General features: G+C 56.8%; 1 protein-coding gene across 1 annotated transcript; it reads right to left on the bottom strand.

Moving 5' to 3' along the window:
* Positions 1-2,275: 2,275 nt before the first annotated feature.
* RRM1 (ribonucleotide reductase catalytic subunit M1) lies at positions 2,276-25,954 on the bottom strand. Its single transcript, XM_032680104.1, is given in 24 exon segments — positions 2,276-3,362; positions 3,365-3,512; positions 4,779-4,964; positions 5,175-5,270; positions 6,363-6,498; positions 7,400-7,476; positions 8,339-8,466; positions 8,469-8,559; positions 9,806-9,955; positions 11,584-11,661; positions 11,663-11,786; positions 12,224-12,303; positions 12,787-12,865; positions 12,867-12,946; positions 13,213-13,296; positions 13,964-14,105; positions 14,865-15,027; positions 20,256-20,295; positions 21,084-21,106; positions 21,109-21,142; positions 21,533-21,633; positions 21,892-22,069; positions 24,720-24,808; positions 25,825-25,954. Coding segments are annotated over 24 exon segments (2,367 nt in total). The 5' UTR covers positions 25,844-25,954; the 3' UTR covers positions 2,276-3,321.
* Between the last annotated feature and the right edge of the window lie 568 nt (positions 25,955-26,522).

Genomic DNA, 26,522 nt, shown 5'->3' with positions numbered 1-26,522 from the left:
TCCCCCCCGTGCCCGAGCCTCCCCTGGCACAGCTGGAGGCCGTTCCCTCTCCTCCTGTCCCTTGTTCCCTGGCAGCAGAGCCCGACCCCCCCCGGCTCCCCCCTCCTGTCAGGGGGTTGCAGAGCCAGAAGGTCCCCCCTGAGCCTCCTTTGCTCCAGGCTGAGCCCCCCCAGCTCCCTCAGCCCCTCCTGCTGCTCCAGCCCCTTCCCAGCTCCGTTCCCTTCCCTGCACATGCTCCAGCCCCTCCGGGTCTCCCCTGAAGACACTGAAGTCTTCACTAAATCCTCCTTTTATTTTCATTCCCTGTTACTTCCAAGCACACGAACCCAATCACGCCTCTTCTCTGAACCAGTAATTCCAAAGGCTCATCCAGGGACACCAGGATTCCCTCCCTCCACGCCCCCCGCTAAAAATCCCCTTTGCCCTGTGCGCGAGCTCTTCCCAGCTTCCCAAACCCCCGTTACCTGGGAAAAGGAAAGGCGAGGGGCAGGAGGAGGATCCGTGGGCAGGAGGAGGATCCGTGGGCAGCAGTGCAGCCCAGCGGCCACCTCGGGCTCAGCTCCGGAGCCGGAGCCGCTCAGAGCACCGAGGTCCTGCCGGTGCTCCCGACCCCGGGAATGGCCACCGGGCACCTGGAGAGAGACTCCTGGGGGGAACCGGCGGAGTCCCTGGCTCAGGACCTCTTCAGCATTTAGCCCAAAATAGGCACAGGTGGCCCCGCCAGAGCCAGGTCAGCCCCCAGCGGCTCCAGAGCCCGAGCACAAAGCTCCCGGGAATGCACCAGCAACGATCCCAGTGCCCCTGCTTGTTTCCCTCTGTCCTGTTCCCCCCGTGCCCACCTCCAAATGTCTCACTTCCCAGGAAGGCTCCGTTCAGGATCTGCTGCAGGAGCCCGGTGGCCACTCTGGGCTCCCCGAGCATCCACCCTCGTTTAAAGGGGTCCCTCCAGTGCCTCCCAGTCCGTGATGAAGAATTTCCTGCTGGAAAGGGTGGTGAGGCCTCGGCAGGGGCTGCCCAGGGAGGTTTGGAGTGCCCAGCCCTGGAGGTGTCCCAGGAAGTCCTGGGCTGTGAAACCCGCACCAGGACCTGCCCGATCCCCCCGAGCTCCGTCCTGTGGTGGGAATTTGGGGAGGTTTGGGGTTTGGGACAGAGCCCCGGGGGCACACGGGGGGGTTCGGGTCGGGGTCCCCCCGTCAGCCGGTCCCTGTGCCCCCGGCGGCCCCGCGCGGGCCTGCAGGACCCGAGTCACACACCTGGCACAGGGCCCGAGTCACACACCGGTGTCACACACCTGGCACAGGGTCTGTGTCACACACCTGGCACAGGGCCCGAGTCACACACCGTGTCACACACCTGGCACAGGGTCTGTGTCACACACACCATGTCACACACCTAGCACAGGGCCCATGTCACACACCTGGCACAGGTACCGAGTCACACACACCGTGTCACACACCTGGCACAGGTACTGTGTCACACACCATGTCACACACACCGTGTCACACACCGTGTCACACACCTGGCACACATCTGGCACAGGTACCATGTCACACACACCTGTCACACACCTGGCACAGGGCCCGTGTCACACCTGGCACAGGTACCAGGGCAGGGCCCTGCCCAGGGGAGTCCAGCACCGGGCACGTCCGAGGTCTGTTCCCTGTTGTCTCCCAGAGCCCTGAGCTCTGGAGCTGCCCTGGGGGTTCTGGCCCCACAGATTGTGGTGGCTCCCCCCCCACCCTCTCTGCTCTTGCATCTCCATTTATTTCAGATAAAAGATAAACACCCCTGCTGATGCCAACTCTTCATTTGCTGCTCAGTCCTTGCTGTGTCTGCAGAGACAGTTTATAGAATCCCAGGATCATTGGGGTTGGAAAAGCCCTCCCAGCCCATGGATCCCCCCTGTGCCCCATCCCCACCTTGTCCCCCAGCCCAGAGCACTGAGTGCCACGGCCAGGCCTTCCTGGGACACCTCCAGGGCTGGGCACTCCAAACCTCCCTGGGCAGCCCCTGCCAAGGCCTCACCACCCTTTCCAGCAGCAAATTCCTCCTCCTGTCCAACCTGAGCCTCCCCTGGCACAGCTGGAGGCCGTTCCCTCTCCTCCTGTCCCTTGTTCCCTGGCAGCAGAGCCCAATATCCCCCCCACCACTGCACCCTCCTGTCAGGGAGCTGGAGAGAGCAAGGTCTCCATTTCCCTGTGGGAACCAGCACAGGAGCAACAGGACACTCATTCTTAACTTAAAAAAAAAAGTGTTCCCAAGATACCACCACTCATTCCTTCGACATTCCACGTTTTATTGAGTTTGGCTGGATCAAGGGTTGGTCGTGTGGGTCGTGAATCCAACAAATGCTGCAGAACTGCCTGGGAGGCCCCCTCGTGTTGGAGCAGGGAGAGGGAACAGGAGCAGCCATGGGATGTGAGCTTTGAAAGACCTAACAACTAGCTGGGTGGAGAAATGCAGCTCTGCAAGAAAGAATGGCAAGTGACCTTCAGAAATGGCAAGTGACCTTCAGAAATGGCAAGTGACCCTCAGAAATGGCAAGTGACCCTCAGAAATGCATGTGACCCTCAAAGGATGGCACGTGACCTGTGGCCAAGGACAGCACGGACCCCACTGCCAGGAAACTGCCTGAGAAATTGGACCAAATGAGTGAATTTAACCCAGGATAAAACGCAGGGCAGCAGCTCTGCCACTCCTGGCCAGACTGCAGAGGCACCTTCAGCCAGTGCCACACTCTGGCCTGTTGGGCTGAGGGAGAAGAGCAACTCTCCAGGTACCAACACACCTACCACCCCTCTGCTCCTTCCAAAAGCTCTTTGGAAAGGGCACAGGAGGGGACCAGGAGAGGAAGCAGCAGTGGGAGGAGGGTCTGGCAGGAGGTGGGCACACTCCAGGTGTCCCAGCAGCTGCTCCTGTGCCCTGGCAGACACTGAACACACCCACACGAGGGGGTCTCCTTGCTGTGCCTTCCCCAGCCAGGGAACAGGGATCAGCCAGGTGTGCTCCTTCCTCTGGGACACGAGTGGAATGGAAGTCCCTGTCTGGATTGCCCGGGACAGACCTGGGAGTGGCCCCAGCACCCGCCCTGTCCTCGGTGCTGTCTCCAGGGATCTATGCAAGGCCATGCCAAGGCACTGAAGTTCCTGGGATGCCCAGCTACCAAAGCAATACCTACACCCCTTGCCCCCTATCCATGCCTGTGCCCAACCCCACGGATGGGGAAGCTACACTACCCCTCCCTGCCCCTGCCCCAGCCCCCTCCCTCCACGGGATGCTCCCATCCCAGCAGGCTCCAGCCGTGTGGAACGGGGCGATCCCTTAGGAGCCACACATGAGACACTCCTCCCTGTTCTCCAGGAGCACACCATGGCTGCCTTGTTCCTCTCCTTCTCCTCCTCCTCCCGGGAGCTCTTCTCCCGCTCCCGCAGCTTCTCCTTGTTCAGGGTGAACTGGATGGGGTTGGCGGCCGGCTTTGTCCGCAGGTAGTACATGCCTGTCTTCAGGCCCTGGGCACAGGACAGGGACACAGCCTGAGCTGGAGCCTCCCAGGCACGGCTGGCAGCCCCCAGGATCCACGGGAGCAGCAGTGCAGGCACCCTCAGAGCCACTGCCCTGGGGATGCTCCGTGGGGACACCGGGGCCTTGGACGGGAACAGCCTTTGCCCTTCCCACAACGGGGGAGACCAACTTGTCCTGCCAGAACTTACCAGCCCCCAAGGGCTGCACTTATCCCACCCCCTCTGGCTGGAACAAGCCCCTCCAGCCCCAGGTACCACCCCCCTTTTTTGGGAACAAGCCCCCCAACCCCAGGTACTGCCCCTGTTTGTCAGGAAGGAGCCCCACCAATCCCAGTTACCGACCACATTTATTGGGAACGAGCCACCCCAACCCCAGGTACTGCCCCTGTTTGTTGTGAACAAGACCCCCAATCCCAGTTACCAACCACATTTATTAGGAACAAGCCACCCCAACCCCAGGTACTGCCCCTGTTTGTTGTGAGCAAGACCCCCAATCCCAAGTACTGCCTATTAACCAGGAACAATCCCCCCAGTCCCAGGTATCACCCCCATTTGTCAGGAACAAGCCCTCCCAGTCCCAGGTATCACCCCTGTTTGTATGGAACAAGCCCCCCCATTCCCAGTCCCTAAGCCCCCATTCCCAATCCCTGAGCCCCCTCATTCCCAGTCTCTGAGCCCCCATTCCCAGTCTGTGAGCCCCCATTCCCAGTGCCTGACCCCTCATTCCCAGTCTCTGAGCCCCTCCATTCCCAGTCCCTGAGCCCCCATTCCCAGTCTCTGAGCCCCCATTCCCAATCCCTGAGCCCCCTCATTCCCAGTCCCTGAGCCCCCATTCCCAGTCCCTAAGCCCCCATTCCCAGTGCCTGAGCCCCCATTCCCATTGCCTGAGCCCCCATTCCCAGTGCTGACCCCATTCCCAGTCCCTGAGCCCCCATTCCCAGTGCCTGAGCCCCCATTCCCAGTCCCTGAGCCCCCCTCCCAGTCCCTGAGCCCCCACTCCCAGTCCCTGAGCCCCCATTCCCAGTGCCTGACCCCCCATTCCCAGTCCCTGACCCCATTCCCCGGTCTGACCCCCATTCCTCCCCGTCCCTTACCCGACCCCATCCTGCGACCCACATCCCCGTGCTGACCCCATTCCCAGTGTCCCTGACCCCATTCCCAATGCCCCTGACCCCATTCCCAGCATCCCTGACCCCATTCCCAATGCCCCTGACCCCATTCCCAGTGCTGCCCCCTCCCCAGTCCCTCCCAGTACCTTTTCCAGCCGTAGAAGTGCATGCTGGTCAGCTTCCCGTAGTTGGGCTCTGCGATGTGGATGTTGAGGGACTGGCTCTGGTCGATGAAGGCCCCTCTGTCCGCAGCCATCTTCAGGATGGTTTTCTGGGAGATCTCCCACACTGTCTTGTAGAGCTGCTTCAGGTCGTCCGGGATCTCAGGGATGTTCTGAAAGGAACAGGAAGGGTTTTCCAAAGGGTGTAACCACCAACGGCCCCGGTGTTGGACGGGAGGATCCCGGTGGGTCCGTCCAACTCGGATATCCCAGGATCCTACGGCGCTCCCTGCTGTGAAATCACCTCTTTATGACCTTTGTAAGGGGGCCTCCAGACTGAGCAGAGCCTGCCAGGCAGGGACCCCTGCCCTGCTCCCCTGTACCTGGATGGAGCCGTTGTGGGCAATGATCTGGTTTTTCATCTCCTCGTTCCACAGGCCCCTCTCCGTGAGGTCCTTCAGCAAGTGGGGATTCACCACCTGAGAGGGGCAAAGAAGGTTTTGACACGGTCCAACCAGACCCTGCACAGCCCTGACAGAGTCTCAGTCCTGGGTCAGCGCTGAGGGATGTGTGTGGCCAGGCAGACCTGGCACAGGGATAACATTTCCACCCCTGGAAGTGTCCAAGGACAGGTTGGATGGGGCTTGGAGCAACCTGGGATGCTGGAAGGTGTCCCTGTCCACGGCAGAAGGTTAGAACTACATGATCTTTAAGGTCCCTCCCAACCCAAACCATTCTGGGATCCTGCTGGACACGCCAAATGAGAAGGGGGTGTATGGAACTGCCCTGCATGAGGAATGCCAAAAGATGGGACAGGGACACATCTTGCTCTTCCAGGACCACTGGCCACAGCCTGAGTCACTAAACAATCACCAGGACAGGTCAGGAGGGGCAAGAACAGAAGCAGTACAGGCTGAGTAGTTGGGAGGAAAGCACAGCCAGGATTTCCGCTGGGACAGGGTCCCCATCCCACAGCCCTCCCCTGCCCTACACAGGGAGGCAGGTTCATAAACCCACTGCTCTGGCCTCACCACTCGTGTGTGGTGGGATCCTACAGCCAGGAGGGATGGAGAGCACCCCAAAACAGCTCTGAGGAGACACCTCTGGGGGATGGACACACCTCCCACACAGGCAGAGACTCCCCTTGTCTCCAGAGAGGTCTTTGCTGTCTCCAGCCTCCAGAACTCGTGTTCCACACCCTTTCCTGACAGGCCCCTCTGTATCTGTGGAGCTGTTCCATGGCCCCTCATTCCTCAGGACTATGGTCTCAGTTTCTTCCCACAGCACCCACGTCCTTTCCACCATGTCACTGTCCCTCCTTCAGCAGTCACTCCTGCAGGCCACCCTGAGGCCCCACAAAGGCCTTTCCCAGTCAAACCCAGCACTTCTTTATCATTTCCCATGTTCCAGGACGGCCTGTGGAGCACACAAAGCTCCACGTTCCCTCGGTGCTTGGACACAAACATTCAACTGAACTGAGCCACCGAGGTGAGGCCTCCCCCCTGTCTCTGTTCTCAGTGACAGTGATGCCAGACAAGGGCACAGCTCTTGCCCACAGTGCCTGAGCTCACCTGGAACTCCCCCGAGAGGACCCTGCGGGTGTAGATGTTGCTGGTGTAGGGCTCGATGGACTCGTTGTTGCCCAGGATCTGGGCAGTGGAGGCAGTGGGCATGGGGGACAGGAGGAGGCTGTTCCTCACACCGTACCTGGGGACAGCAGGCAAAGTCACAGAGCTGCAGCCAAGGGAGACAGGAGAGCAAAGAGCCAAGAACACCACAGGGACCCGGAAATCTGGGGGAACCTGCAAACCCTCACACCAGGAAAAGGGAAGGGCCACGAAAGTGGCATTGTGGGTCAAGTGGGAGCAGAACTAAAGGCTTTGCTGTTTCCACCTAAATCAGAGGCTTTCCCAAATGATTTGGTCATGACACAGGCTGCTCAGAACACAATCTGTCAGGCCCTGCACAACCCCAGAGTGCCCAGGCAGAACCAAACCAGCAGCCCATGGAGAGCCTGAGACCTCCCCACACCCAGGACAGGAGGCAGATCCACCACATTTAAAAATTAGAGCCAAAAAACCTGAATTAATTCATTCCAGACACTTCCTGCCTCAACAGTTCCTGCCTTCAGGATGTTCAAGGCTCAGCTCTTCCCTGGCAGCAGGCAGAGTCCCCAAGCCTGGCTGACAGTGCCTCACTCATCACTACAGGTGTTTAACGGGAATATAAATCCTGCTGATGCATCCAAGGTGAAATGAGAGCTCAGCTAAGGCAGGGGAGTGGGGGTGAGCTCCTCTGCCTTGGAGGAATAAAAGTGCAAGGAAACCACCCAAAAACCAGTCTGAAGAAAGATCTGCTGGGGTGGAGGGGAACACAGGGGGCTGTTTTTACACTTGGACCCTGCCTGTAGTTTTCAGTAGACAGAACATACCAAATTCATGTCCAAGGCCAGGTTGGACGGGGCTTGGAGCAACCTGGGCTGGTGGAAGGTGTCCCAGCCCATGGCAGGGGTGGGATGGATGAGCTTTAAGGTCCCTCCCAACCCAAACCAGACTGGAATTCCATGAAGGTACTTCACACCTACTCCAAACTGTGCAGGGCTACTCACTTGGCAATCTTCTCCTTCAAAGCCTTCCAGTCCCAAAGGTCAGAGGGGGTGACGTTCCACATGTCATACTGAAGGATCTGAAGAACACAGTTCAGTCCAAATTAGAGAGGGCATTCTTTTCTCCACATTTCATAATTCCCATTGGAAACAGATCTGTTATTCCCATTAACTTCTCTACAATTCAGCCTTAGGGAAGCTCCTGTATGGTGACCTTACACTCAGTGTTCTGACTGTGCTCCAGGGCACAGCCACCACTGGCTGAGTCTTGCTTTTCTTTTCAAACCATAGAATCAGAATATCCTGAGCTGGGAGGGACCCCCAAGGATCATCCAGTCCAAGCCCTGCCCTGCCCAGGACACCCCAACAATCCCCCCTGTCCCTCAGAGCATTGTCCAAACCCTCCTGGAGCTCTGGCAGCCTTGGGGCCGTGCCCACTGCCCTGGGGAGCCTGGTCAGTGCCCACCACCCTCTGGGGGAAGAACCTTGTGCTGAGATCCACCCTGAGCCTGCCCTGTCCCAGCTCCAGCTCTTCCCTGGGTCCTGTCCCTGCTCCCAGAGGTCGGAGCTGCCCCTCGGGAGGAGCTGCAGCCCTCGCTGAGCTCTGCCCTGGGGCTCCTCTGCTCCACTCCTCTCTCCACTTCACACCCTCCCCCTCCTCTCCCCTCCACCCTTCCCCATCCCCCTGTCCTCCTCTGGTGCTCTCTAACGGTTTCAGATCTTTCTTATATCGTGGTGCCCTAAACACCCCCAGGACTGAGGTGAGTGCAGAGTAGAGCAGGACAATACCCCCCTCAGTGCTGTGCCTGATGCCCCCTGGGACAGGGATGTCCCTCCTGGCTGCCAGGGCACACCGGGACTCAGATCCAACTTGCCACCAACCAGAACTGCCCGGTCCCTTCCTGCCCAGGACAAGCTTTCCCAGGTTTTCCTGGCACTCACCCCCTTGCTGACCGGGGAGCCCTGGTAGGTGTCGTAGGGGCCCTGCTCCTGGGCCAGCTCACAGCTGGCCTCCAGGGCCCCGTAGTAGATGGTCTCGAAGATGTGCTGGTTCAGGCGCTGGGCCTCGGGGTCTCGAAGGGGAACCTCATGAGGATGAAGGCGTCGGCCAGGCCCTGCACGCCGATGCCGATGGGCCGGTGCCGCCGGTTGGAGCGCTCGGCCTGCGGGACAGCGGGGACAGCGGGGACAGTGGTCACCTCAGGGACAGTGGTCACCTCAGGGACAGTGGTCACCTCAGGGACAGCAGTCACCTCGGGGACAGTGGTCACCTCGGGGACAGTGGTCACCTCAGGGACAGCAGGGACAGTGGTCACCTCAGGGACAGCAGTCACCTCGGGGACAGCAGTCACCTCGGGGACAGTGGTCACCTCAGGGACAGTGATCACCTCAGGGACAGCGGGGACAGCGGGGACAGTGGTCACCTCAGGGACAGCAGTCACCTCGGGGACAGTGGTCACCTCGGGGACAGTGGTCACCTCGGGCACAGCCACAGGGAACACGCCGGGCTGGGAAGCGCCCCTGGGAGGAAACCCTGCTGCTGCAACCTGCCCTCCTTTCTGCTGCACCAACCCACCCCTCAGGCCTGCCCAGGGCCCCTCTGTGGCTGTTTGCTGGGGCAGGAACTGGAGGCCCAGACTGGGTTTGTTAGAACTGATCACGGGCTGGAATTGTTTAACCTGGCAAGGGGAGCCAGGGTTTAGAAGTGAACACTCAGCATGTTCTGAAAAACAGGCCCGTGCCTGGAAACAGGTCCTTTTAATAGAGCAGAATCATAGAATCACAGAGGTTGGAAAAGTCCTCAGAGCCCATCAAGTCCAACTGTTCCCCCAGCAAGGCCACCACTGACCCCTGTCCCCTAGTGCCACATCCACAGGGCTGTTAAATCCCTGCAGGGATGTGACTCCACATCCCTGGGCAGCTGTGCCAGGGCTGGACAGCCCCTTCCAGGAAGGAATTATTCCTGATGTCCAACCTGAACCTCCCTTGGCACAGCTTGAGGCTGTTTCCTTTTGTCCTGTCCCTTGTTCCCTGGGACAAGAGCCTGACCCCTACCTGGCTCCACCCTCCTCTCAGAGAGCTGTAAAACCAACAGGACTGAGTTACACTTTCTTGGGATCTTCCCAGGATCCCTCTCTCTGCTGCACTTCCCACTCTGTTCCTAGGGCTGTTCTGTGCTTTATGGAAATCCCCACACACGAAACAACTCCTAGAACCACCTCAAGGGGAGGCTTTTCCTACAACTGCTTCCCTACAGAACAGCTCTAGGTTGAAGCTCCAGCTGCACTAACAGGGCCCATCTGGGAACAGGTTTATAAAGTCCCTCAGTGACTCCTTGTGTCCCAGCCTGCTCTGGGATTGCTCCAGCCCGGGCTCTGGCAGGATTTGCCACCCCAGCCCAGCCCTCACCTCTGGCACAGGGTAGTAGTTGATGTCGATGATCTTGTTGAGGTTCCGGACGATGACCTTGGTGACCTCTGCCAGCTTCTTGAAGTCGTAGGTGTGCTCGGGGGTCACGTACATGTTGAGGGCGATGGAGGCCAGGTTACACACGGCCACCTGTGGGACAGCACGGCATGGGGCACGGCAGCAACACCCCGGGCCAGAGGCACACAGCTCAGCCCCACAGCGGGCCCGGGATCCCAACGGCACGGGAACAACCACCAGGGAACCTACAGCCCTGGGAAAAGGCAGCCCTTGCTCCTGTGGTGCCTCAGGAGATGGGAGAAAGGCAATGATGGCTCAGAAAGGTTTAGGAGAAAGTGGGATGGCCTGAAAAATTCCAGCCTGGTCAGTCCTACTGCCTGCAGGGCATCCTTACACAGAATGCCAGAAGGGGTTGGGTTGGGAGGGACCTCAAAGCTCATCTTGGTCCAAACCTCTGCCATGGGCAGGGACTTAAACACCAGATCTCCTCGTGCTGTTTCAGGCCCACAAATGTCACAGCTGCTGCTTTCCCAAGACATTCAGAACAGGATCAGAGAGGAACTGGGGGGGTGTGGGGTTGGATTTTCACACAAACCTCAGCGCTGCCCCTGAGCCCGATGGGACTTGTGGAATCATGGAATGGTTTGGGTTGGAAGGACCTCAAAGCCCACCCAGTGCCACCCCTGCCATGGGCAGGGACACCTTCCACCAGCCCAGGTTGCTCCAAGCCCCGTCCAACCCTGGCCTTGGACACTTCCAGGGATCCAGGGGCAGCCACAGCTTCTCTGGGCAACCTGGGCCAGGGCCTCCCCACCCTCCCAGCCAGGAATTCCTTCCCAACATCCCATCTATTCCTGCCCTCTGGCACTGGGAAGCCATTCCCCCTTGTCCCAGGTCCCTCCAGGCCCTTGTCCCAAGTCCCTCTCCAACTCTCCTGGAGCCCCTTTAGGCACTGGAAGAGGCTTCAAGGTCCACATAAACTAAGCCCAACTATTTCTTGTGTTCCCAGAGCAGCAGCTGATCCCAATGAGATCCAGATACACCAGGGCATTTTCTTGGGTCATTTTTTTAACACCAGCTTTACTTTCAACCCTGGGAGAACTGAAAGAAGTCAGTTAAGGTTTCCTGTGCAATGCAGGCAGGAGAGCTGGCTCCATCTTTTCCAGACCACTCAGGATTTGATGAACATTCTGAAGCATGTGAATTAAAGAACCACCAGCAGCACAAACTGATCTTTTCAGTCACAGCAGCCTCAGAGCTTGGCTGCTCTGGACTCCCTGCCCTGTATCAGCACTGACCCATCTCTATGTCCTCCTTCACCTTGGTAGCTGTGCTGCAGCCCAGCCACAGCACATCCATGGAGCTCTGGGACCAGAGAAGCACACAGGGAGCTCAGGGAATTGCTACCGGGGGTCAGAGAGGCAGGGGTTTCCTAAAGCAGGAACTGAAGAGCTGCTTACAGCAGCTCCCAGCCAGGCAAAGAGCCCCCTCAGCTCTTGGAGGTTCCCTTCATGGCCATCCTGCGTTACCCCAAACCCTCCACAGCAGTGGGAAAGGAGGGGAACCCACACAGTCAGTGGAAGAGCTGAGTACTTGAGTTAGAAGCTTCTCAGCTGCCTGTTCCCCTGCCCAGGCCCCAGTTGGACACCGTTCCCAAGTGCTAACCCTAACCCTAACCCTAACCCTAACCCTAACCCTCACCCTCACCCTCACCCTCACCCCGCTCCCCCCGAGGCCGCGCGTTCCCGCTCCCCACCCACCTCCTCGTTGCTGGTGTATTCCACGATCTCGGTGCACAGGTTGCTGCACTTGATGGTGCCCAGGTTCTGCTGGTTGCTTCTTCCTGTTGCAGGAGTCCTTGTAGAGCATGTAGGGTGTGCCAGTCTCTGTCTGGGACTCGATGATGGCGTACCAGAGCTGCTGGGCCTTCACCACCCTGCGCACGCGGCCCTGCCGCTCGTAGCTGCAACGGGCACACGGTGCTGTCAGCTCAGGCTCCACGGCAGGGACAGACCCTGCCCCACACAGCAGGTTCTCAGGCAGCCAGGAGCCCCCTCACTGCTGAGCTCTGAGCTCTGAATGAGCACAGCAGGGCAGCAACACTGCCCTCGTTTAAGGCAAGCAAATCTTTCGCTACAACACCCACACAGCAAGTTCCAAGCAAAGCCATGGAGAGCTCTAGGTGGGGATCACTGCAGGACTTCCCTCTCACCAGCTGAAGTGACCACTCACACACAGCCCCCACCTTGAGCAGGTCACAGTGTGAAGGAAACACCCCCTTCTTCACCCTTTTATCAGCATGACAATGAACCCCCTGCCCACAATGCTGTGCCTTGCCCCAGATCCCACGGGCAGCTCTGTGAGAGATGACACAACTTACAGGTCTGTTCACTCTCTTACCTCTCATATAGTTTCTCAAATTCCTCTCCCCAGACGTCATCCAGGCCAGGACACTCATTTGGGCACATCAAGGACCAGTCCTGTAAGGAAAAATATTCAGAGGAAATCTTTATGGACCCTTTTAATTAAGCTGCAGCTGCCCATCCCTGGAAGTGTCCAAGACCAAGCTGGATGGGGCTTGGAGCAACCTGGGCTGGTGGAAGGTGTCCTGCCCATGGCAGGGGTGGCACTGGGTAGTTTTAAGGTCCCTCCCAACCCAAACCAGTCTGAGATTCTGTGTGAAATACAAGCAGACACAGAACAATTTACTGAGGAAGTGTTGATGCTTGAAGGAACTCCACAGTAAAAATTTAGTCAACAGTCTGAGTATGTAAGTCAGGGGCTGAAAGATTAAGCCCTGAAGTGAAGTATCCCACTGGAGCTGTCCAGCTCCATCCTCTACCTGCACAGCCAGCTTCTCAAATGAGGGTAGCAGCTCTCTCAGGAAATTCCTGAGTTCCCCCCAGGGCTGCTCCCCTGTCCCTCCATCAACAGACCTACTCTGTGCCAATCAGGCTTCTCACCTGGTTGGTTTCCACCCGTTTCATGAAGAGATCAGGGATCCAGAGGGCAAAGAAAAGATCTCTGGCTCTCTGCTCTTCTTCCAGTGTTCTTCTTCAGGTCCAGAAACTCAAAGATGTCCAGGTGCCACGGCTCCAGGTAGATGGCAAAAGCCCCAGGTCTCTGGTACGTGGAACACAGCCAAGATCAGAACAAACTGTCCTAGGAAAGAAAACCTCCTGCTCTGCTCCCGAGTGCACACAACACCCCAAGCTATCAGGGAACTGAGGGGGAACACCAGAGTAAAAACACAAGGGGGGAAATGCCCTTTTTTAATTGTGTGTCACCCACAACCACTCCATCAGCTCCTGGGACAACCCTCCCCAGGTGTGGAGCCTCTCCCTGTGACCCCAGTTCCCTCTGGAATGGAACTAAAGCAAGGCCAGTACCTTGTTTCCCCCCTGATCCACGTAACGGGCGGTGTTGTTGTAGACCCTCAGCATCGGAACGAGCCCGTTGGAGTTTCCATTTGTCTGCAGAGGCACAGGAGAAACATCAGTGCTGAACAGAAACTCCCTGGAGAGACAGGTCTGCATTTCCTGCGTGCCTTCCAGCAGTCTGGAAAGCTCTGGCACTGAGAGCCAAGAACTGATCACCCCCAATTATTTGCAGTCCCTTCACCAAATCTTTTTTTTTTAATATATAAGCTACTGGTCCCAGGGTTAATAAAATATCTCTCCTAACTTCTTTCCTCTATTATGTCACTTAAAGGCTTGCAGGGGTTACACACAGTGTGACAAAAATCCCCAAACACACATCCACAGATGTCCTGGGGCAGTCAGAGATACAGAAAGGCAAAGGCCCAATGCACCAGGGAATCTTCCTAGGCTGCTAACACGTAAGTAAGCTGGAATTGTCTGCTCAAATAGTGGAATAAGATCCTCTTTTTGGAAGGACTTCTATTAGGAAGCCAAAACACCAAGGGAAACCAAAACACCAAGGGAAACCAAAACACCAAGGGAAACCAAAACACCAAGGGAAACCAACCTTTCTGCCTCAGGGCAAGGGAAGGACCACTGAGTGAGACTCACTGCTGGGCTGAACTGAGTCAGCAGAAGCAGCACTGATTTGTCACCCCAGAAAAAGCCATCTCCTGAGAGCAAACCCAGCCCACCCTGTGGCAGGCCCCTGCAGACTCACCCCAGCTATGTAGCTGCCCGTGGCTCGGATGCAGCTGACGGCCAGGCCGATGCCCCGGCAGACTTGGGAGATGAGGGCACACTGCTTCAGGGTGTCGTAGATGCCCTCGATGCTGTCGTCCTTCATGCACAGCAGGAAGCAGCTGGTGGGAACAAAAAGGGCTTTAGTGCACAAAGGGGGAAAGGGAAAGTCAGAACAGCTTCACCAGGCTGCAAAAACCAGGGTGAACACGGAACCTTTAACGTGCCCTCGAGGGAAACCCACGGGGGTGAAGGTGGAGTGAAGGACGGTCTCAGAAAACATCAGGAGTTGCAACTGTTGATATCTCTGGTATCAACATTTTAATCACAGAATCTTGGAATATCTTGAGCTGGAGGGACCCCAAGGATCACCCAGTCCAAGCCCTGGCCCTGCCCAGGACACCCCAACACTCCCCCCTGTCCCTCAGAGCGTTGTCCAAACCCTCCTGGAGCTCTGGCAGCCTTGGGGCCGTGCCCACTGCCCTGGGGAGCCTGGGCAGTGCCCACCACCCTCTAGGGGAAGAACCTTTTTCCTAACACATTGATATAAAGCATTATAAAAGATAAACCTGTATATCTGTATACTAAAATCCTATTAGTTATGCTTGCTGCCTCTGGCATGTTGTAGGAAACAATTACCAGGATTCATTTCGTAACCTGCAGCAGACCATGCACACCAGGAACTTCTCAGTACAACAGAGACACGCAAGGATTTCCCAAAAGTTCACAGAAACCTGTGTATTTTCACCCAAAGACGGGTTAAATTGACAGCAGCTGCTCGACACTCCCTCAAACACTCACAGCACACACAGCTGGTGGTTTCAGGGGCTGGGAAAGCACCTCCTTGCTCTCTGCCCCTCCCTGTGTGCCAGCCCGGGTACCTGGAGAGCTGGGGGCGGTTGGTGCCCGCGTTGAAGAGCGTGGGGGAGGCGTGTGTGAACCAGCGCTCCGACAGCAGGTTGTAGGTCTCGATGGCAGCGTCGATGTCGTCCTTGTGGATGCCCACGGACACCCTCATCAGCATGTGCTGAGGGCGCTCGGCGACTGCGGGGACACACACAGTCACACAACAGGCTGGGGACACACACACAGTCACACAACAGGCTGGGACACCAACACAGTCACACAACAGGCTGGGGACACACACACAGTCACACAACAGGCTGGGGGGGCTGGGGACACACACACAGTCACACAACAGGCTGGGTGGGTTGGGGACACACACAGTCAAACAACAGGCTGGGTGGGTTGGGGACACACACAGTCACACAACAGGCTGGGTGAGTTGGGAGGGACACCAAAGACCACCTCCTTCCACCCCCTGCCATGGGCAGGGACACCTTCCACCAGCCCAGGTTACTCCAAGCCCCATCCAGCCTGGCCTTGGACACTTCCAGGGATCCAGGGGCAGCCACAGCTTCTCTGGGCAACCTGTGCCAGGGCATTACGACCCCCCCAGAAGGGCATGGTAACCCAGGTTGTTATTAATAGATCCCCTGGGGGGATTAGAGTGAAACAACACTGAATGGTGTTTGTAAATATATATACATGTAGAGATTATTTTAGAACAGTTTGGTTGCAAAGGAAAACAGGTATGGAGCTGTCAGGGGAAAGGTTTTCGGAAGAGTTGCTCGAGGGCGGAAAAAACCAGTGTTGGCTCAAGGAAACTTTGCTGCCTTGGAAGCCCAGCCTGGGAAAAGCTTTACATGTCTCCCTCTCCTGCCTGCCAAGGAGGCCAACTCCCTGGGACAAAAGAGAAGGTTTTCACAGACATGCCTGGGACCACTGCTGGGAACAGAGACGATGAAACGCAGGGGAGAACAGCACCTTGATGTCATGTGCATGAGGAAGAGGCTGATAGAAAAACCACCAGAGAACAGGGGAGAACAGGCTCTCCCTTTGTCATCAGATGGTCCAGCGACGAGTGTTGGGTCTCCTGGGCCCCATGGCCACTCTCCTGGTGACAATGACCCCCTGGAAGCCTGGCTGGAGATGGGGTCTGTGCCAGGCACCGGCCCACAGGCCATGGAGTCCCTCGCTCCGGCCCGAGGCACTGAGGGGTCAGTGAGCACAAAGCCCTGCCCAGGAGGAGTGGCCACAGATGTCCAGCAGCAAACGGTGTCCACCCTTCCTCTCCTCTCAGGACCTGCCTCGTGGAGATGGTCTGCCATGGAACTCTTCGGTGGCAGGTATGTGATAATCCATTTTTCTTTTATTCTCCTCTCTTCTTCTTTAATCTTTTTCCTCATCCTAATCTTTTTTCTCTCTTCTTCTTTACTCCTTTTTCTTCTCTTAGTCTCTTTATTTCTCTCTTTCGGTCTCTTTTCTTACTTTATATTTAGGGCAGCTCAAAGCCAGTGGGTTGGACTCTGCTCAGCTGTGTGTGTTGGTTTGTGCTGGGTCAGCCCTTTGTGGAATGCTCTACCTTGTCTGTATGTTAGGGCGAACTTTTGGAGCCTGGAATGTATTTTTAAAAGCAACACACCCGGGTGAGCGTGCGGCTCTGGACCAGGGGTCGGACATGTTGAAGTCACGAGAGACTGGATGATTTGATTACTGGGTGGAATCAACCAACTCCATGTGTGGGAGGGCCCAGGTGGGAGACCCCACCCCTCACTCTGGCCCTCAGTCCCGCCCTGGAGGTGTGGCCACAGCACCTGGAGCACATAAATACAGGAGCGCGGAGCTCCTCTCTCTCTTCCCTCTCCGGAGCCCGTTGCCGCCACATGGAGCCAGACTTCCAGAGCATTCCTTGGTGGTGAGTCGTGTGGGGCTGGTGTTTGCCGGGTGCTTTAGTGGAACGCTTCTCCTCGGTTGTACGTTACCCCCATGAACCTTTGGCCAAGGCGCCAAAACTTCACCCTGAGTGTTGGGAAAGCGCGTCGGCACTTTATCTTCACGTGACTTCAAGGTATTCAATACTCGCAGTAAAGCCCGAGGCTTGGGGATTGGGGTTTAGAGGAGTTAACGTGGGAATTCCGTGTACGTGGGAGTTCTCCCACTCCGGCTGCCGAGATTCCGCCTCGTGTCTCCGAGCGGCGCGCGCGGTTCCCGCCAGAAGGTGCCGAAGGGACTTTGGCCTGGCACGACTCTCCAGGGGTGCCTGAGCCGCCCCGCCCTGGGGCGGTGCCCCGCTGGCTGGGTGCTGTGTCATGTCACCAGAGGACAAGGACATTCACCTCCTCACGGCGTTACATCTCCACCCCTTTCCCTGTGTGCTTTGCCGAGTGCCTCTACGCGTTATTACGCCCTGTATTTCCATTCCCTGTATTTCCATTCCCGGCGGGAACGCTTCCTTGAGCGAGGAGGTGCAATGGCAGGGGCAAAGGGCATCGGGAGAGTTGCTTGAGGAGAGAAAAAATAGCCTTTGCTCAAGGAAATGTGCTGCCCTGGAGGCCCAGCCTGGGAGAAGGTTCTTCTCCATGAACAGTTTCCGGGTGTCCTCTGAAGCGAGACAACGCGCAGGTACCTGTTGGGTGAGAGACCAGTTTAAGGCCATGGTGACCATCCTGACTGGTTATGGGAAACACCTCAGCACCCAGAGGGGGCATTCCCAGGAACCCATTGTCAGATGATCGTGGGTGCCACAGAAAGGGACAAAGAGACCCCGATGGCTTCCCGAAAGTCCTCAACAAAATGGGGAGACTTCTCAGCAAGAGACTGATAGGAAGCACGAAAATAACACGTAAGGAAATGTGTAAGGACAAGCAAGGGGAAGAAAGGACAAAAGCAGAAAGATACACAGGCAGTACCCGTTGGATCCAGCGAGGAGATGGGGTAGTTGCAGCTTCAATGCCTGCAGGTTGAAGTGGTGGTTGTGGTCCTGTCACAGTGAAGGTCTTGATCCATGGGGGGAGTCCAGCAAACTCAGAGCTTCCATGAGTTATATCCACCCAGGTTCAGGTGGGAACGCCTGGTACCTCCCCTGGGGGGGGGAGTTTTACAATGGGTGATGTCAGGGACATGTCAGGAGCCTTTGACTGAAGGTGCTCCTCAGAGGGGTTCTCACAGCTGAGCCATCAGGACACTGGCCTGATAAGGAACATCCACCTTCTAGGATTTGCCTCTTACCAGCCTCTTCCCTCACCTTGAAATCCAGTTTGTAGCTTCAGGTGTGCACGGCCTTTTGCACTGGGATAGCTGGACAACAGCACCCTCATCTGATCTCAGGGTCCTCTCCCAACCCGAATTAGGAGGTATATTCAGTGAGGGGTGGCCTGGGTAGATGAGCAGCTGTTCCTTTGCAGTTTGCCACAGTGGACAAGCCTTTTGGTGATGTTAACAATGTTTAAGCCATTAACCATTTCAGTCTCTGACACAGGGCCTCTGTCAGGATCCAGTTATTGAAAGATGCCTCTGTTTAAATTAAAGTGCAAATGAGACCCCAAAGTCAATAGTGCAGTTTTATTTAACTGTAAATATGAGAGAGAGAGAAAGAGAGAGAAGGTCTTCTCGGTGCTGAGGGTCCCAAAGTCATGCTCCTGGGGCACCACTTTTGTACAGTCCAAGTCCTGGATATCCACAGGGAGTCTCAGATGTTCCCACAGCTTGGGATGGCCTGGGTGAGAGCAGTTCTTTTCCTTCCCCACAGCTTGCACAGTGGAATTTTGTTGGTGTGCTGATTTCAAACCTTCACCTTCGTTTAGGTCTGTAATTAACACTTTCCTTTCTCACAGTTTTCCACAGTGGGAATTTTAATTTGAGTAGGTTACCCACGTTTGTCTTACCAGGCCTGGTTCCTGTTGTTGCCAGTCTGTGCTTATCACAAATTCCTGTGGTGGTGGTTTATCTCATGGGAATTTCCTTCTCTGACAGTCTTTTGAGGCAATTCATTGCATTCTTTAGGTCCTGCCAGCATCACCACCTTCACAGGGAAGGATTTCTCCCAATATCCCATCTAACCCTGCCCTCAGGCGGTGGGAAGCCATTCCCCCCTTGTCCTGTCACTCCAGGCCCTTGGAAACAGTCTCTTTCCATCTTTCTTGCGGGCTCCCTTTGGGTACTGGAAGGTCACAGTTAGGTCACCCCAAAACCTTCTCTTCTCCAGGCTGAACCCAATTCCCTCAGCCCGCAGAGCTGCTCCACCCCCCAGTCATCAGCTCAGGAAGGACATGGACGGGCTGGAGCAGGTCCAGAGGAGAGCAACAAGGTTGGGGAAGGGACTGGAGCACAAGTGCTGTGAGGAGAGGCTGAGGGAGCTGGGGGGGGCTCAGCCTGGAGAAGAGAAGGCTCAGGGGAGACCTCCTCACTCTCTGCAACTCCCTGACAGGAGGGGGGAGCCAGGGGGGGTTGGTCTCTTTTCCCAGGCTGTGTCCAGCAAGACAAGAGGGCTGGGTCTTCAGCTGTGCCAGGGGAGGTTTAGGTTGGATATTGGGAAGAAATTTCTTTGCAGAGAGGGTGCTCAGCCATTGGAATGGGCTGCCCAGGGACGGGGTGGATTCTCCATCCCTGGAGGTGTTTAAGGACAGACTGGATGTGGCATCAGTGCCATGGGCTGGGAACCACGGCGGGGTTGGATCAAGGGTTGGACTGGATGATCTCAGAGGTCCTTTCTGTGATTCTCTGATCTTGGTGCCTCCTCTGGACTCTTTCCAGCAGCTCCACATCCTTCTGATGTTGGGGACCCCAGAGCTGGAGGGCAGCTCTACAGGTGGGTCTCACCTGAGGGGCAGAGGGGCAGAATCCCCCCTCCCACGCTGTGGGATCAGCCCAGCACACTGGAATTTTGGGGTCCCGCACACATGGCCGGGTCCTGTCCAGCCTCTCACGCCCCCAACTACACCCAGGAAGCCGTGGAGAAGAGGGTCAGTGTGACAGTCACTGTCAGCACAGACACACACAGAGCATGGCAACAAGGTACAAACAACGGCAGCCAGACTGCTCATGGAATCACAGAGTAATTCCAGTTGGAAGGAACTTGAGATCTCCAGCCCAACTCCTGGCCAAAGAAGAGCCAGCTAAGAGCCCCAGGCCTGTTTATTCAGGACTTCACCCAATCAGGCTCTGAAAAACCCAAGAACAACCTGCTCCAATGCTCAGCTGCTCTCACAGAGGAGGAAAAAACCTCACTCGGATTAACAATTACAATCCAATCAAATATCCAATCCAGAATCCAATTATCTTTCATCTCTACGATATTACAGTTAACTTCTGACCCTTCTGGTGTCCAGGATTTCCAAGCCAAAGGCCTGCAACAACCATCCCTGACAGCACATAATTTAATTAAATTGACTCAACTGGATGAAGTGCTTAGCATGAGGAACAGCTCTTACCTTTGGAGTTGATTTTCAGCAAGTAGGAGCGTTCGAGAGTCTTTAAAAAGAGAGGATGGATTTTAGCAGGCAGGCAGATTGGAATATTTAAATCAAATCCTGTTAAATCCCAACTCCAGCAACTCCACACTCCTCATCCCAGGCCTCACTAGCCCTGCACTCTGCCCCTCCTCTCCTAACAGCTTAATCAGGCAATTAATGACTGAAAGCCCACAAGCCCACTGGAAGATTCCAACAGGGAGGGCTCTGCTCTGGATTGTGGAGTGTGGAGCATGGCCACGAAGTTCCACACTGCCCCTCCAGCCACAGGACCTCTCTGCAGTACCCAGAGCTATGGAAGAGTGGAACACTCCAGCCAAAGCCTCCAGAGAGCCTTAAACCCAGCATCATTCCCAAAACCAATCCAACACAGCAGGGTGTGAGGGGAGCAGGAGGGGGGCTCAGCACACTGGGCTGGTGTGGGGGAGATGTTTCCAGCAGCACAGGAGAGGATACATGTGTGGATGACACTGAGAGCAACTGCTCCACAAAACAACAGGAGAAGCCAAATCCCTGTTTTGGTTTACTAAGGATCAGATTATTTCCTGAGGATGGCATTCAAACAACATTCAGTGTGATGTGCTGTGAAACAGAGCCCAGCAGCTACAAGGCCTTCCAGCAGCAAGGAAAACTCCACAATTTATCCCATTGGGAGCTGCTTCGTCCAGGTTTCACCTCTTTGTCCTTCATAAACCCAGTGATGTCCCACCTCCTCCAGTGCCCCCCCTTGCCCCATCCCAGACAAATCCACGAGCATTCCCAACAGAGTCTGAGTAATGTGCTCTTTACCTTAAAGCCAAAGTAGTTGTAGAGAAGTCTCTGTCATAGATGATGGCGGAGTTGAGGCGCTGCCAGGGAACAACAGACAAAAGTGACATTCACAATCAGCCCCTGGGGCCTCACTGAGGTGGAACAATGCTGTCCCAAAACCTGAACCCAACCTCTGTCCCCTCTGTGCTGCCTCACTTTGCTCCAGCAGAGGGTACTTTATCTCTAATCACTTGTGCTGATCGTGGCACTGGGGACACCCAAGGAAATAGATTCTATTACAGAAACATCCTTCTGGGAGGAAACTCCTCCATCCCCTCTTTTAAACCCTCCAGTCATTCCCTGCACTGGTTTCTGCATGGCCTTTGTGCCCTAGAACAAATATGGCTTGCTTAAAAAATTAAAATAAATTATCTGAAGTATTTCATTGAATTCTGAAAACTTGTAAGTGGAGAAAAACAACTGCTCACATCTTTGTTGGCCAGAACTATGTCCAGAGTTTCTTTGGAGATCATTGGGGAGTGCTTCCCATTGTGAGGGTTGATGTAGTTGTAGAGATCCTCCATCACATCTGCAAAGAAAAGGGAAGTGAAAAGGACATTCCCAGGCCTGCACCTGCACCACCTGGCACTGGGATTAGGGATGGAAGAGGCAGGAATGCCCATCCTCTCAAACAGCTCCCTCCGGCCCCACAGACACACCACCGTTGTACCTGCTCAGCACGAGGCTGTTCCCCTGAACAGTGCACTTGTCCCAAGTTCTGTTTCCACCCCCCAGAGCTCCCAGTCCCCTCAGTCACTGCCCCCCAGCAGCTGGACATTGGACCCACCGCTGAAGACCTTCTTGGTCTCCTTGTGCAGGTTGGACACGGCGATGCGGGCGGCCAGGATGGCGTAGTCGGGGTGCTTGGTGGTCAGCGTGGCCGCCGTCTCGGCCGCCAGCGTGTCCAGCTCCACCGTGGTGACACCGCTGTACAGCCCCTGGATCACCTTCATGGTGATCTGAGCCTGCAAGAGCAACGTTCCAGGGGTCAGGAACCCCACACCCTGACGGTTCAAACCAGGGACGATGGGCCCCAAATCTGGCAGCACCGCCCATCCTGCCTGGAGACAAGAGCAAAGTAAAACACCACACAGGCTGGGAGAGCTGGGGGGGTCCACCTGGAGAGGAGAAGGCTCCAGGCAGCCTGATTCTGGCCTTCCAGGACCTGAAGGGAGCTGACAGGCAAGGTGGAGAGAGACTGTTTACTGGAGGCACAGGACAAGGAGAAATGGCTTCCCAGAGGGCAGTGTTAGATGGGATATGGGGAAAGAATTCCTGGCTAGGAGGGTGGGGAGGCCCTGGCCCAGGCTGCCCAGAGAAGCTGTGGCTGCCCCTGGATCCCTGGAAGTGTCCAAGGCCAGGTTGGACGGGGCTTGGAGCCCCCTGGGCTGGTGGAAGGTGTCCCTGCCCATGGGTGGCACTGGATGAGCTCTAAGGTCCCTTCCAACCCAAAGCAGTCTGGGATCCTGTGTAAGGACGGTTTGCAGGCGATAGGATTGACCAGGCCAGGACTGTCCTGGTCACAGCAGTTTCTACTGAAGCTTTTTGCACTGTTACCTTTTGCACAGCTCGTGACAATTACAAGCTCACGGGAATGTTAGTGCCAGAGGCTGGGAGGGTTAGTATTGGCTTGGGAAGCGTCTGGCACAAGCAGATCCAAGTCCCAGGAGACTCACTCTCAAAGGAGAAATTCATCTTCACATATGACTGCAGAATAAATAAGAATTTGGGGTATTAGGAGTCAGGTGGACTTGGAACCTCACTCCTGCCCTCAGCACAGACCCTGAGACGAGCTCAGTTGGTCAGAGCACGGCCAACAACACCAAGGTTGTGGCTTTGATCCCTGCGTGGGCCACTCACTGAATAGCTGGACTCGACCTTATGGGTCCCTTCAACTCAGAATATCCTGTGAAATCTACTCCCAGGTCATGGAGGGCAAGTCAGGACCCTTCCTGCTCCACTGACCAAGGCACCAGTGTCCTCCCCCTGCTCTCCACCCCAAAGACTTCTGGGTGCAGAACCAATGGCAACTCTCGGACAGGTGCAATTTCAGACAGGACAACGGCTTGTGAGGACTTGGGAGATGGGAAGAGCCTCAACTGGCAACTCCAGATGACCAGACTGGGTCTGAGATCTGCACAAAAATCTCTCAGACATCAGTGGATCCACTGGGAAATCCTTCTGTGCCTTTGGAAGGAGAAGCTTCCAACGTGCATCCTGGATCCTGCACAGCTTGGAGAACGAAGCAGGGACGTTGCAGTGACAGGGGTTCTGTTCTGTTATCTGACCAGGAGGGGATCCAGAGCTACCTCCACATGGCATCACTCCAGCTTTGCAGGGTGACACTGAGAGCAACCCCCCAAATCCAAAATATCGGAACTGAAGCAACAAAACTCCTTTTTTTTAAGCACAAGAAGCTGCTGAATCTTGTGGGCTGCTGGAGAAGAGGAGGCTCAGGGGAGACCTCCTCACTCTCTGCAACTCCCTGACAGGAGGGGGGAGCCAGCTGGGGGTTGGGCTCTTCTCCCAGGCAGCATCAGCAAGACAAGAGGGCTGGGCCTGAAGCTGTGCCAGGGGAAGGTTAGGTTGGATATCAGGAAAAAATTCTTTCCAGAGAGGGTGCTCAGCCATTGGAATGGGCTGCCCAGGGAGGGGGTGGAGTCACCATCCCTGGAGGTGTTTAAGGACAGACTGGATGTGGCATCAGTGCCATGGGCTGGGAACCACGGCGGGGTTGGATCAAGGGTTGGGCTGGATGATCTCAGAGGTCCCTTCCAACCCAGCTGGTTCTGTGATTCTATGATGTTAATGGACAAAGTTTATGGTGATCTACAACAGCAAAAGGGATTTTTCCCCTCTGCAGTCTCTGCACCTGGGAAGCAAAAACCCTCAGATCACAAACAACCAAAAAAAAAAAAACCATTATGGATGGTTTGCCAAGAGTTCATGGAATCACAGAACATCCTGAGCGGGAAGGGACCCCTGAGGATCACTGAATCCAAATCCTGGCCTGGCACAGGACACTCCAAAAGTTCTGGTGCAGCTTTTCCCAGGAGAAATGGGGGTCAGGGCAGCTCCAAGCCAGGATGAGGGGCAGGGAACAGGGCAGAGTGGGATTCATTGGATGAGGGGCAGGAACAGGGCAGAGTGGGATTCATTGGATGAGGGGCAGGAACAGGGCAGAGTGGGATTCATTGGATGAGGGGCAGGAACAGGGCAGAGTGGGATTCATTGGATGAGGGGCAGGAACAGGGCAGAGTGGGATTCTTTGGATGAGGGGCAGGAACAGGGCAGAGTGGGATTCACTGGATGAGGAGCTGGGAACAGGGCAGAGTGGGATTCACTGGATGAGGGGCAGGAACAGGGCAGAGTGGGATTCATTGGATGAGGGGCAGGGAACAGGGCAGAGTGGGATTCATTGGATGAGGGGCAGGGAACAGGGCAGAGTGGGATTCATTGCATGAAGAGCTGGAAACAGGGCAGAGTGTGATTCTTTGGATGAGGAGCTGGGAACAGGGCAGAGTGGGATTCACTGGATGAGGGGCAGGAACAGGGCAGAGTGGGATTCACTGGATGAGGGGCAGGGAACAGGCCAGCAGGGCAGGGTGGACTCACAGGGTCCACGAAGTCGGCGTTGAGGCCGTAGCAGAGCTTCTGGATGCGCGACGTGATCTTGTCAAACATGACCCGCTCCTGGCGCCCATCTGGGGACAACAGGCCATGGCACACCCGTCTGGCACCAGCCAGAGCCAGGTAAGCACAGTGCCCCCCTCCCAGCCCCCTCCTGCAGGGGGATTCACGTGGGAATCACCAGGGACAGCCTGCTCAGGTGGGGCCCCAGGAGAGGGGAGGCTCCCCTTCCACCCCAGGAAATTCCCACCTTAAACTGCACTAACCCAAATCCCAGTGGTGGGGACCCAGTTGAGGGTCACTCACTCCCCCCCAGGCTGGGGACCCCTCCCCTGGGCCAGCAGCCCTTGGACCAAAGGGTGGGGACCAAGGCCAAAGCCCCTGGATGGGGGCGTGGAGGGGATTGTGGGAGGGGGGTGTGTGTGGAATGTGTGTGTGTGTGGAATGTGTGTGTGTGTGTGTGTGTGTGTGTTGGGGGTCTCCCAGAACAGAGGGGTCTCATCTCTCACTCTGGTGCCATGGGGGAGCTCCCACACCCTGATGGGGTGCAGATGGGGTCCCATCCCCTCACACCATGTGCCATGGGGGACCCCCAAAGCTGAGGGAATCCCAACCTTCCATGTGCCATGAACCTCCCAAAAGGGGGGAGGGGACCCCATCTGGCCACTTCGGGTGCCATGAGCTACTCCCAAAACAGAATGGGGTTCATCCTTCAACATGTCACGAGGGAACCTCCCAAAACGGGGGGATACCCTCCCGTCTCACCAGGTGCCATGAGAGGGACCCCCAAAGGGAGGGGGACCCATCCCTCCACGTGCCACGAGGGAACCTCCCAAAACAGGAGTGGGGATTCCCCTTCAGGTGCCATGAGGGACCCCCAAAGCAGAGGGAATCCCATCCTTCCATGTGCCATGAGGGAACCTCCCAAAACACCGCGGCGACCCCATCTGATCACTTGGAGTGCCATGAGAGGGACCCCCAGAGCCGAGGGGTCCCATCCCCTCACGGCGGGTGCCCTGAGCAGGGCCGTGCCCCCTCCCCAGCACTCGGTCCCGAGAGGGCCCCCCCGAGGGGCGGACGGAGCCCTCACCCCGCTTCACGACGTGCATGGCGGCGGCGGCGGCCGCGTCCCGGCTCCCTCACGGCGGGTCCCTCACAGCACTCACGGCCCCTCTCGGCCTCTGACAGCCCCCCCGCTCCTCACGGCCCCTCCCGGCCCTCAACAGCCCCTCTGTCCCCCCTCACGGCCCCCCCACAGTCCCCCCGCAGCCCTCACGGCTCCGCCGCTCCGCCGTTCCCGCTCTCGCCGCCCGAGCCCCTCCCCGCGCTGAGGCCGCCGCTGCCCTCTTCACTGCGGGCACCACTCCTGCTCTGCCCCCTGCCCGCCCCGCCGAGCCCCCGGCGCCGCCGATCACGGCCGGCGGACACCGATCCCGGCCCCCATCCCGGTATTCCCGCCGCTGTCCCCCGGGAATCGCCGCCCCGCCGGGGACCACCGGGAATCCCGCCCGGTTTAAAGATGGCGCCCCGCGCCCCCCTCCGCGATGTGAGGGGCCGCGCCGAGGGCACCGCGACGGAGAGCGCGAGGGGACAAAAGGCATGGCCTCGTCCCGAGCCAGAGCGACAAAACGGTGAAAATACCGGTTATAATCCGTAAATAGAACGTGGGATTAAACATCCCCAGTGTGGGGATGTGGAGCTGCTGGAACCAGTCCAGAGAGACCACGGGGATTCTCCAAGGGCTGGAGCTCCTCTGCTCTGGAGCCAGGCTGGGAGAGCTGGGGGGGT

This window comes from Chiroxiphia lanceolata, chromosome 2, assembly GCF_009829145.1.
Source record: "Chiroxiphia lanceolata isolate bChiLan1 chromosome 2, bChiLan1.pri, whole genome shotgun sequence".
NCBI lineage: Eukaryota > Metazoa > Chordata > Aves > Passeriformes > Pipridae > Chiroxiphia > Chiroxiphia lanceolata.
Note: the sequence above shows the minus strand (reverse complement) of the source record. Positions and strands in the feature narration are given on the sequence as shown.